Source organism: Gracilinanus agilis, chromosome 1 (genome assembly GCF_016433145.1).
Source record: "Gracilinanus agilis isolate LMUSP501 chromosome 1, AgileGrace, whole genome shotgun sequence".
NCBI lineage: Eukaryota > Metazoa > Chordata > Mammalia > Didelphimorphia > Didelphidae > Gracilinanus > Gracilinanus agilis.
This window is the reverse complement of record NC_058130.1, coordinates 80685702-80699149: the sequence shown is the minus strand read 5'-3', so window position 1 is coordinate 80699149 and position 13448 is coordinate 80685702. Positions and strand designations below refer to the sequence as shown.

The window sequence follows — 13448 nt, the reverse complement described above, 5'->3', positions numbered from 1 at the left end:
CAAATAAAACTGGATCTAAACAATTGGAAAGCCATTGATTGCTCATGGGTAGGACGAGCTAACATAATAAAAATGACAATTCTACCCAAATTAATTTACCTATTTAGTGCCATACCTATCAAGCTACCAAAAAACTTCTTTACTGAATTAGAAAAAACTATAACAAATTTCATTTGGAATAACAAAAGATCAAGAATATCAAAGGTAATAATGAAAAAAAATGTGAAGGAAGGGGGCCTAGCAGTACCAGATATTAAACTATACTATAAAGCAGCAGTCATCAAAACAATATGGTACTGGCTAAGAGATAGAGAGGAGGATCAATGGAATAGACTGGGGATAAATGACATCAGCAAGACAGTGTATGATAAACCCAAAGAGCCCAACTTTGGGGACATGAATCCACTATTTGACAAAAACTGCTGGGAAATTTGGAAAACAATATGGGAGAGATTAGGTCTAGATCAACATCTCACACCCTACACCAAGATAAATTCAGAATGGGTGAACAACTTGAATATAAAGAGGGAAACTATTAACATGTTAAGTGAACACAGAATAGTATACTTGTCAGATCTCTGGGAAAGGAAAGACTTTAAAACCAAGCAAGAGTTAGAGAAAATTACAAAATGAAATTAAATGGCTTTGATTATATTAAACTAAAAAGTTTCTGTACAAACAAAAACAATGTAGTCAAAATCAGAAGGGAAACAACAAATTGGGAAAAAATCTTTATAACGAAAAACTCTGACAGGGGTCTAATCACTCAAATATACAAGGAGTTAAAGCAATTGTATAAAACACCAAGCCATTCCCCAATTGATAAATGGGCGAGAGACATGAATAGGCAATTTTCAGGTAAAGAAATCAAAAGTATCAATAAGCACATGAGAAAGTGTTCCAAATCTCTAATAATTAGAGAAATGCAAATCAAAACAACTCTGAGGTATCACCTCACACCTAGCAGATTGGCTAAAATGAAAGAAGGGGAGAGTAATGAATGCTGGAGGGGATGTGGCAAAATTGGGACATTAATGCATTGCTGGTGGAGCTGTGAACTGATCCGGCCATTCTGGCTGGCAATTTGGAATCATGCTCAAAGGGCTATAAAAGAATGTCTTCCCTTTGATCCAGCCATACCATTGCTGGGTTTGTACCCCAAAGAGATCATAGATAAACAGACTTGTACGAAAATATTCATAGCTGCGCTTTTTGTGGTGGCAACAAATTGGAAAAGGAGGGTATGTCCTTCAATTGGGGAATGGCTGAACAAACTGTGGTATATGCGGGTGATGGAATACTATTGTGCTAAAAGGAATAACAAACTGGAGAAGTTCCAGGCGAACTGGAGAGACCTCCAGGAACTGATGCAGAGCGAAAGGAGCAGAGCCAGAAGAACATTGTACACAGAGACTGACATTCTGTGGTAAAATCGAATGTAATGGACCTCTGTACCAGCAGCAATACAATGACCCAGGACAATTCTGAGGGATTTATGGTAAAGATGCTACCACATTCAGAGGAAGGACTGCAGGAGAGGAAACATATAAGAAAAACAACTGCTTGAACGCATGGGTCGGGGTGGACATGATTGGGGATGTGGACTCGAAACTACCACACCAATGCAACTACCAACAATTTGGAAATTGGTCTTGATCAAGGACACATGACAAAACTAGTGGAAATGCGCATAGGCCATGGGTGGGGGGGGGCGGCGGGGGGCGAAGGGGAAAGGAGGAGCATGAATCATGTAACCATGTTAAATATGAATATTAATAAATGTTAAAAATGAATATTAATAAATGTTAAAAAAAATCATATGTATGATTAGACAGCATACTTCAATAAATTATTAAGGAAATTTCCCCAAAAGTTTTAGAACTAGAGGGCAAAATAGAAATGGGAAGAATTCACCAATCACCACTTAAAAGAAACCTCAAGATAAAAACTCATGGGTACATTATTGCTAATTCACAGCTCTCAGATTAAAGAGAAAATACTACAAAGCAACCAGAAAAAAACCACCTAATTTAAATATTGTCGACCTACACTGAGGATAATACAAGATTTTTGAGCTTGGTGTGTCAAAATTCACCAAAAAAACAAGCATAACTCAGGTGGTGTGTCACTTCAAAAAAAATAGCATAATTCAGCATGTGGCCCCATACTTCTCTACATGCAGCCTCATGCGAAAAATGGGTACACATTTGTGTCATAGGTTTGCCATCAGGGCTGTAGAATGAAGGGTATGGACCACAATATTTCAAAGAGAAAAACAGAGTTATGACCAAAAATAACATATCCAATAAAACTAAGTATGATAATATAAAGGAAAAAATTTATATTTGACAAATCAAAGGACTTTCAAGTATTCTTGAGGAATCATAAAATGGAAATAAGTAGCAGAATGAATCAAAACCCAAATACTATGCTTTTTATGAGAAACACATTTTAAAATGAGAAACACAGAAAGAGAGACTAAAATAAATGGCTGGAACAGGATACTTTATGCTTTAGGCAGTAGTAACAATCATGATATCAAACAAGGTTAAATCTAAAACAAATTTAATTAAAAGAGATAAAGGATGCTATATTATATTTAAAGATATCATAGATGATGAAGTATTATCAGTAGTAAACCTATATTCACCAAATGCTACAGCATTCATATTTGAAAGGAAAAGCTAAATGAGTTGCAGGTGGAAATAAATAGAAAAATAATAATAGTGGGGGACTTCAAACTTGCCCTCTCAGAACTATATAAATCTAACAAAAAACATAAATAAGAAAGTAATTAAGGAAATGAAAATAATCTGACATAAACTAAACATGACAGATATCTTAAAACACATGAATGTAAATAGAAAGGAATATACCTTTTTTTAGATTACATAATACCTTCACAAAAACTGACATTAATATGGGCACAAAATCTTTACAGTTAAATGCATAATTATTAAATGCATCCTTTTCATACCATAATGCAATAAAATTAGATTTAACAGAGGACCATGGAAACACAGAATAAAAATTAATTGGTGATGAAACAACTTAATCTTGAAGAATGAATGGGTTAAAAAACAAGTCACAGAAACAATAATTTCATTAAAAAGAGAATGATGACAATGAGACAGCATACCAAAACCTATGCAATATAGCAAAAGCAGTAATTAAAGGAAAATTTATATCTCTAAATACTTATATCAATAAAATAGAGAAAGAACAGATTAATAAATTGGAAACGCAATTCTAAAAACTAAAGAAAAGACAAATTTAAAATCTTCAACTAAACCCCAAAGTGGAAATCCTAAAAATTAAAAGTGATATTAATAAAATTGAATAGAAGAAAGCATTGAATTAATAACAAAACTAGGAGTTGTTTTATTTATTTATTAAAAACCTTTACCTTCTGTCTTAGAATCAATACTGTATATTGACTCCAATGCAGAAGAGTGGTAAGGGCTAAGTAATGGAGGTTAAGTGACTTGCCCAGGGTCACACAGCTAGAAAGTGTCTGAGTCTAGATTTGAACCTAGGACCTCTTGTCATTAGGTCAGACTCTCAATCCACTGAACCACCCAGCTGCCCCTAAGAGTTGCTTTTATGGGGAAAAAAATCAACAAAATAAGTAAACTATTAGTTAATATGATTTTTAAAAGAAAATCAAATCACTAGCATTAAAAATGAAAAGAATAAATATACCACTAATGAAGTTGAAATCAAAGCAATTATTAGGAGTTATTTTACTCAGTTCTATGCTAACAAATTTAACAATGTAAATGAAATGGAAGAATGTTTACAAAAATACAAACTGCCTAAATTAACAGAGAAGGAAACAATATCTAAATAAACCTTTTTTTTACCTTCCATCTTAGAATTGATTCTAAGAATGAAGTGCAGTAAGGGCTAGGCAATTGGGATTAAGTGACTTGTCCAGTATCACATAGCTAGGAAGTATCTCAGGTCAAATTTGCACCCAGAACCTCTCTTCTCCAGCCTTGGTTCTCTATTCATCAAGCCACCTACTTGCTCCCTAACCCTATTTTAGAAAAAAATAAATTGTTTAAAAGGCCAAAAATGAACTTTCTAAGAAAAAAGCATCAAGACTAGATGTGAATTCTATCAAACATTTAAAGATCAACTTATTTCAATATTAAATTATTTGAAATAATAAAGAAGTCTTACACTGAGCTCCTTTTATAAAAAAATATGATGCTGATACCTAAAAAAGGAAAAAGGAAAATAGAAAAAGAAAATTATAGACCAATTTCAATAATGAATATGGAAGAAAAAATCCTAAATAAAATACTAAATAGGAGACTACAACAAAATTTCATAAAGATTATATATTGTGACCCAAAAGGATTAATACTAAGAATGCAGAGATGCTTTAATATAAGGAAAATTATCAACAAATTGATTATATCAATAACAAAAGCAACAAAAATCACATAATTAAATCAATAGATGCAGAAAAAGCTTTTGACAAAATGGAATACTCATTTCTATTAAAAATACTATAAAGCACTGGCATAAATGGGATTTTTTCTTAAAATGATAAAAAGCATCTACTTAAAACCATCAGCAAGTAATATTTGTAATGGGGAGTAAGCTAGAAGTCTTACCAATAAGAACAGATATGAAATAAGGATGTCCATTATCATCAATATTATGCAATACTGTATTGGAAATGCTACTAATAGCAATAACAGAAGAAAAAAAGAAATTGAAGGAATTGGAATGGGCAAAGAGGTAATATTTTTTGTAGACTATAATGTCATATATGGAAAATCCAAAAGATACAACTAAAAATTTAATTAAGACAATTTATAATCTTATGAAAGTATCAGGAAATAAGATAAATCCCCATAAATCATCAACATTTCTATATATCACCAGGAAAGATCTGCAAGAAAAAATAGAAAAAGATATTCCATTTAAAGTAACCATTAAAATAAAATACCTGGGAGTATACTTGCCAAAAAACACCAGGAACTACATGAACATAATTGTAAAATACTCTTTTACATAAATAAAGTTAGATTTAAATAATTAGAGAAATATTAATTATTCTCTGGTAGAGAGAGCCAATATAATGATAATCCTACCTAATCTACTTATTCAATGCTGTCCCAATTAAAATGCCAAAAAATTATTTTGAGCTAGAAAAAGTAATATCATTTGAAAAAACAAAAGGTCAAGAATATAAAAGGAATTAATGGAAAAAATGTATAGGAAGGAGGTCTAGCAGTACCAGATTTTAAATTGTCTTATAAGCCAGAAGTTATCAAAACTCTCTGGTATTGGCTAGGAAATAGAAAGGTAGATCAGTGAAAAAGAACAATCATAAAACAAAGAGTAGCAAAAGATTATATTAAACTTGTACTTGACAAAAAAAGTTAAGATTCAAGCTTTTGGGATAAGAATTTTCTATTTGGTAAAAATTTTGGGGAAAATAGGAAAGAGGTCTAGTAGAAACTAAATATAGACCAATATCTTATACCATTTACCAAGATAAGAACAAAATGGATATATGGCCTAGACATAAAAGAAATATCATAAGCAAATTAGAAGAACAGATTTGGGGAAAGAAGAGGATTGTATGAATAAACACGTAATAGAAAGCATTGTGAGATACAAAATGAATAATTTTGATACATTAAATTTAAAAAGTTTTGTACAAATAAAACAAATGTAGCCAAGATCAGAAGAAAAGTTAAAAATGGGAGGGAGCAAGAGTTTATAGACAATTTCTTAGAAAACGGTCTCACATCTAAAATATATGAAGAACTTTTTCAAATTTGTAAGAATATGGTAAATAGTCAAAAGATATGAACAGACAACTTTTGGATGAAGAAATCAAAACTATATATGGTTATATAAAAATGCACTGTGATTACTGAATAAAGAAATGCAAATTAAATCAACTCAGGTATAATCTCATGTCTATCAGATTGGCTAAAAGTGATAAAAGGGCAAAATGACAAATTCTGGAGGGAGTGTGGAAAAATAGGGGCACTAATACATTGTTGGTGGTGCTCTGAACTGATCCAATAATTCTGGAGGGAAATCTGGAATTATGCTCAGAGTTATAAAACGGTGTGTACCCTTGGACCTGACAATAATACTACTAGATCTGTTTCCTAAGGTGATCAGGGAAAAAGGAAACAAATCTATATATTCTAAAATATTCATAACAGCTCTCTTACTGGTAGCAAAGAACTGGAAATAGAGGAAAAATCCATCAACTGGGAAATGGCTAAACAAGTTGTGATATATGATTGTGATAGACTACTACTGTGACATAAGAAATGATGAGCAGGTTAATTATTTTAAAGCAGGGAAAGACCTGCCTAAAATTATGAAAAAGTGAAATAAACAGAATCAAGAGAACATTACGTAGAGCAAAAGAAATAATGTTTGAAGAATAACTTGTGAATGTCCACCTTCAGAGAAAAAAACTGAAAATATACAAGACACAGTTCTATACATACTTTTTTTTTTTGTCAAATGATGCCTTCTTTAGAGAGGGAGATGTCTGGGAATTTTAATGTAACCAATAAACTAATTAATTAATTAATAATAAAGAATTTAAAGCTGAGAAAGAATGGCCCTAGGGGAAAGGCCCTGCTCTGGAGAGGCATGAGACTAGGTTTCAATTGCCAACTCTATGGGTTCCTGGTTAAGATGGCGGCAGAGTAAAAAGCAACGTTTAACCTCTCCTGACCAAAACATACAGGACTCCTCAAGAGGACATAAAAACAAACCCAATCGAATGGAGGGACCCCACAACAGGGTGCAGTGTGGAAGGTACGTGGAATCGGGGCATTTCCATGCTATAAAGAGGTGAAACAGCTCTCACTAAATCACGGGCTGAGAAACCACCCCTTCTCCCCCCCAGACACACCACCTACAACGCCGAAGCCAGCTAAAAAGAAATAGAGCAAGTTTGGGGCACCCATCAAGTCATTGGCAGCTCCGGGGCCTGTTCCAGAGCGCGGCAAGATTTGGGACCCCAAAAAGCTAAAGAACACACACGGACTCTGAACACAGACGCAGAGCACAGGCATGGTTGGAGACGAGGGTGGAGGCAGACACAGGCGGGAGCAAAGGCTCTGAAACCCTGAGTGGGGAACCAGCGCAGACGGGTATACGACTGTGGAAGCAGCACCCTGAGACTTGTAAAGGAAACTCCAGCAGAGGATCAAGAAAGAGGGTCCACCAGGGGGCTTGACCTTGGAAAAAACCAGACCTCAGACCTCAGGAGCCAAAAGACCGCAGACAAACCCTGAGCGCAAGGATAAAGCTGAGAAGCTGCTGGGCTAACGATGGCTACCCAGAATCAGGAAGTCCAGAAGAGAGAGAAAAAGATTAACAACAAGAAAAAGAAGTCTTTAACACTCGACAACTTTTACACAGAGAAAATCCAGACAACCAAGCAATCAGAAGAGGAGAAAAACCAAGCAATCACATCCGAACCCTGCCAAAATAATGAAAACTGGTCACAAGCTCTTGAAATGTTCAAAACTGAGATGACAAGAAAGTTGGAAAAGATTTGGTTAGAGAAATGGGAAGTAGCTCAAAAGGAAATCAGGCAAGAAAATAACAGTTTAAAAGGCAGAATTTCACAATTGGAAAGTGAGGCAAGTCAACTGAAGACCAGAAATGACCAGAACTGAAAAGGAAAACCAAAAGATTATAGCCGAAAACCAGTCCTTAAAGGCTAGAATTGAACAATTAGAAGCTAATGATCTCTTAAATGCCAACTCTACCATTCCATAGATATAGAAACTTGAATGACTTCACCTCTTGAAAACTCAGTTTCTTATTTTATAAATTGAGATCAGACTAAATGAGCTCCCAGTTCCCTAACCACTCTAAAACATTATAATTCTAAGTAATTTATAGTGAACTATATATACACAGATGGACAAATATGAAGAAAAAGATGCAAATCTAATATTCATTGAGAAAAGTTTAATATATTGAGAACTACTATAAATTTATGGTGTGTCTTTTTGTGCACTGAACTGTTACCCACAATAATGAAGGAAAACAAATCAGAAATCAGTCCTAATTGCCCACTGGAAAAGAAATCAACATTTTAGAATATAAAATAAATGCAATTTTTCTGTGAGAAGAAAAATGACTTACCAATAGCAAGAATACAATGTTTCTGATTCCTTCTTCTCTGAAATACTTTGCATTCCTGGATTTTTCCTTTTCTTTCACCTCCAATACTCTTGATACTAGAAAGATCACCTTGGACATCAACTCCTTATTCATCACAAATTGCCCAGATAAGTTGCTGTGATCAATTAATTTTCTGACATATTTGATGATCAGAACTGTACTACTAAATGTTACCTTCATGAAATGAAAAAAAGAAATGAGTAACATATTTCATCTCACCCTCTGAATAATCATTTTTATCACCTCCCACATTATTATTAGAAAATGTAAATTAGTGAAATGAACTGAGCATAGGACTAGCTACCAGGAAATCTGCCATCTATTCTTTTTTTTTTAAACCCTTGTACTTCGGTGTATTGTCTCATAGGTGGAAGAGTGGTAAGGGTGGGCAATGGGGGTCAAGTGACTTGCCCAGGGTCACACAGCTGGGAAGTGGCTGAGGCCGGGTTTGATGCCATCTATTCTTGACACTGACATTTAGTAGCTGTGTGACCTTGGACAAAGAACTTCTTTAGATACTGATTTCCTTATCTGCAATGGGAAAGGATTTTACTAAATAATCTCTAAATCCTAAAATGCTTTTCTATTCTAAACATATCATCAATTTTCTTTTTTTCCTTTAATTGATATAAGGATAGTGATTTAAGTTCTAGTTTTTGATGGTTATTTTTGTTCAACATAAATGGACCCTTAGAATGGTCTGTAAGATTAAGCTCCTACTTCATCCTCATCAGAAAATCTTAAGCCTTTGGGAAAAGGTAATGCTACCATGAACTATATCTGAAAAGTTTATATCAGAAAAGACTTTCAAATATCTTCAGTTAGAAGAAAGTTTATTCTCGTTGTCATGTCAGGAAAAATGTCCATCTAAGAGAGAGTGACCATGTCCATTCATTCATTTGACAAATATTTGGTAGATATCATTACATTAAAAGTATGGTGTTAGCACTAAAAGAGAAATAAAAATAGAATCTGATTCTTGATCTTTTTTTAAACCCTTAACGTCTGTGTATTGGCTCCTTGGTGGAAGAGTAGTAAGGGTGGGCAATGGGGGTCAAGTGACTTGCCCAGGGTCACACAGCTGGGAAGTGTCTGAGGCCGGATTTGAACCCAGGACCTCCTGTCTCTGGATTCTTGATCTTAAGGGACTTTAAATCTTACATTTCTCAAGGCTTTGGGGGAATTAGTCCACATAATTGCATTTTCTAGATAACGAAAGTTTACCCTCATTTAAACAGCAAAATTTTATATGAATTTTATCCATTTTTAAAATGTATTTTTTCTAAAATGCACTGATTCCTTTTGCATCTGCTCCCTTTCTAAAGAAACTACACAATAAAATATTTTCCATTTTTTTATGTTATGGGATGATTATTATGATCATTCTCCCTCCTGTGATATATTACACAATATACTTCTATATCTATTTTTAAACATTTCTGTATTTTCCCCATCAGGCTTTCAAACCACTAATTCTCCTAGTTGTCAGTGCATCTGTCTCTAAATGACACTCCCAGGCCACAACTCCCAGTTCTACTGGTTAACTGCTAATCAGCTAAATTCTGGGAAAAGGATAACAAACTGTTAGCAAATAAGTGTTGAGCAAGAATCCAAAAGGCAAAAAATAAATGTACATAAAGCACTTTTCAAACTTTATTATAAAAAATGTTTGCTATTATTATGTAAATTATATTTAAATATAATCTCAAAGTCATATTTCAAGAATTAGAAAGTTAACTTTAACACCAGTTTTGATGTGAAAGAAATTTATTTAAAACAAGAGCCATGCCTATCTCTCTAGGTAAACTGCTGGAATCTCTAAGTGGATAATAGTGCCCTAAAGATAAAAATGCAATTGTTCTTCTCCTGTTAATAAAAACTAAGGAGTAATAGTTATACCAAAATGATTCTTAGAGATACTGTGTAAGATCACAGCATTATCAACTAGAAGAGACCTAAAAGGTCATATAGTCTAGGGATCCTTAATCTGGCTTCAATGAACTTCTTTTAAAAATTAGACACTATTTGAAAGCTATTTCAACACACTTTGTTTCCTTTGTAATCCTCTCTATTTTATTCATTAAAAAACATTATTCTGAAATGGATCAATAAAGCCTCAGCAGACTGCAAAGGGGTCCATGACACTGCAAAGGTTTAGAACTCCAAAGGCCAACTCATTCAATTTTTATAGATGAGAAAAGTCAGGCCCAAAGAAGTTAAACCACTTACCAGTGGTTATGCAGGTAATAAACATGGAAGTCGGGTTTCAAATACATTTTCTTTGACCCCAGATCCAATGTTCTTTTAACGATATTGAATTTTGCCAAGTAGGATTCTTTGTGTCTCACCCCATTCACAAATTTTAAATCCATTTCTTCCCAGGGTTTTTAATATATTGCCTACTGAAAAAGACTCCTCACTAGTTATTGCAGAAGTTGCAATATTGTGAGATTATAGAACCACATGATTTTAAAGTTGGATTGGAGCTAAGAATTATTAAGGAAACTACTAAAAAAGCAGATAATTGTTCTACTCTAATATACATAGTATTATAGTACTTAAACTGGTTAATTCCTTATGAATAGGAGACCTTATATTAATCAAGCAAGAAGGAAATTGTCCCTTGAAATGAATGATTTGGGGACTTACCTGTTTGGAGATACTTATTAGTTCATTCAACATTAGAATAGAATCAGCCATTTCTTCCTGAGGTAAGAAAATCAATCCAAAATAAAGGAAAATTGAGATAAGTCATTGAAATGCATCTTATCTAGTCTTTATGCAAAATATCAGGGGGAAATGGCCATTGTTTTTATATGAAAATAATAATTTCAGGTTAAATAGAATCATTCCTTGGAGATCATTTTATTTGAGAGCATACTGACACTATACTTTGTCTCCTGGACACATGAGATATATATTTGGGTTTTTTTGTGTGTGTGTGTGTATAATTTTTGGGTTTGGTTTTCTACATCTTTGTCAATTATATAAATAGACTAAGAGCTTCTTAGGGGCAGCTGGGTAGCTCAGTGGATTGAGAGCCAGGCCTAGAGACGGGAGGTCCTAGCTTCGAATCCGGCCTCAGACACTTCCCAGCTGTGTGACCCTGGGCAAGTCACTTGACCCCCATTGCCTACCCTTACCAACCTTCCACCTATAAATCAATACACAGAAGTTAAGGGTTTAAAAAAAAAAAAAGAGCTTCTTGAGGGTAGACATTAGTAAATGTTTCATAAGTGTTCATTGAATGAATATTCAGTCTCATATATATAAAGAGTTGGCAAGCTCTTACAAAGTTTATTAGTGGCATATTTCTTGTTGTCTTAAGAAATCATTACGGGGCAGCTGGGTAGCTCAGTGGACTGAGAGTCAGGCCTAGAGATGGGAGGTCTTAGGTTCAAATCAGATCTCAGACACTTCCCAGCTGTGTGACCCTGATAAAATATTCCAAGAAGGGGAAGAAGCACTTTTTGTGTGTCTCTATAAGCTTTTTTTTCCCCACAGCAAATTGACAGGAGACATAAAGAAAAGTGTAGAGAGTAGCATACATCTCTAAGGGCCTTAAGGACTCAGTGAGAAATGCTGACCAGATTAGGAGGCTCACCAGTCAGTTACCAGGGGAAGAAGAAGATAAATGACTCCTGTCTACATGGGGAAATGAGTCTATTTGAGGGCTTTAGAGGAGGAGATGATTTAAATAGGTCATAGGCACTCAATTCTTAAAGTAACATTGTCAATCCTAATGCCTAGAGAGGGGGTGACATCGTCAATGAGACAAACCACAAGAAAAAAGCAAAAAAAAAAGCTAAGGGCAGTATCCCTGGCAGCACAGACCCATTAACCCTTTTCAGATATGGAGGACAGAGCAGTAGGATAGTGTCCAGCTCTGGAATAACTTCTCAAATAGTTAAGAGACCCTGTCTGTATAGAAGTCTCCTAAAAGAAGGAATGGGGCATAGATTTATAATTTTATTGGCAAAAGAATATTCAGATGAGGTGACTCCCTCCCAGAATGCAGGTCCATATACTCTCTGTAACTTACAATTCTAGAAAGTTGCATATATATATATATATATATATTAAGCAAGAGGCTAAGTGACTTATCCAATGTCATTTAGCCAGTATATATAAGAGTTAGGACAGTAAACCAAATACTGTTGGTTCTTAAAATAGTTCTCTATCCAATATATCATTCTGAAACCTGTGAATCAGTAATATCTTGTATGGATATATTGCTTTTTTATCTTATCTGAACTTCACAACAATCCTATGAAGTGGTTTCTATTATTATCCCAGTTTTACAGATAGAAAATTGAGGTCGAGAGAGGTTAAATGTCTTATTCAGGGTCATAGAGTTGGTCAGTGTCCAAGGCAGTATTTGAACTCAGGTTTTCCTGACTGTAAGTATAGCCCTCTTTCTGCTATTCATCTTAGCTGTGAAAATTCTGCTAAAGGAGTCTTCCTAAATTAAAAGATTCTGAATAAGTTGTTCCTTCATCTTCTCATTTGTTGAAGCAGAAATTAGGCATGAAGGATGAAATAATGAATATGGTTTTCCTATTGAATAAAATTGTAGGCATTTGATTACTCTTCTCTGCTTAATCTCTTTAGGTTTTAGAAAGTTTTTCAATTCACATGCATATCATTCATAGTTCAATAACTTCAACAACCCTTTCTTATGTTCCATGGGAAACAATTAAGCATCTGCCACTTAGGAAGACAGGGTTTTATTCTATGAGAAAATAAAATTATTCTACCATTTCAATTCAGAACATCTTTTCTAGGATGTAAATTCACTCTAATATAAGGATTGCTAACAGTAGGCATAGAATTTTTTCCAAAAACAATAATATGATAAGGATAATTTCTTAAAGTTTACAAAGTGTTCTACAACTATTTCAATCTAATAATGACCCTATGAGATACATACTATAAGAATCATGATTCTACAGATAAGGACACAGAGGTTCAGAGACCTTAAGTGATTTGCCCACAAGAGTGGTAGACAATAGAGTCAGAAAAAATGGGTTCCAATCCCATCCCTGATGTTACTAAGTATATTGACATAAGGAACTATCTTCATCTCTCAAAATTTCAGTTTCCTCATTTGTAAAAGAAGGGAGTTGTCCTCTTTCTAAGATCTTCTAAGGAAACTCTCATCCAACTCTAAACCTTAGATATTGTAAATACACATCTAGAAAGTATCAAAAGCAGGTTCAGAGCCCAAATCTACCTGATTCAAAGATCCAACTACT

At 34.2% G+C, this 13448-nt stretch overlaps 1 protein-coding gene across 1 annotated transcript in view; it reads right to left on the bottom strand.

Moving 5' to 3' along the window:
- PKD1L1 (polycystin 1 like 1, transient receptor potential channel interacting) overlaps positions 1 to 13448 on the bottom strand; it is a 176696-nt gene that overhangs the window by 77716 nt on the left and 85532 nt on the right. Inside the window, exons 24-25 of the mRNA XM_044656906.1 lie at positions 10843 to 10899; positions 8155 to 8367 (exon numbers count right to left, since the gene is read on the bottom strand). Of these exons, the coding sequence (XP_044512841.1) occupies positions 8155 to 8367; positions 10843 to 10899 (270 nt within the window). The remainder of the gene's footprint in view (positions 1 to 8154; positions 8368 to 10842; positions 10900 to 13448) is intronic.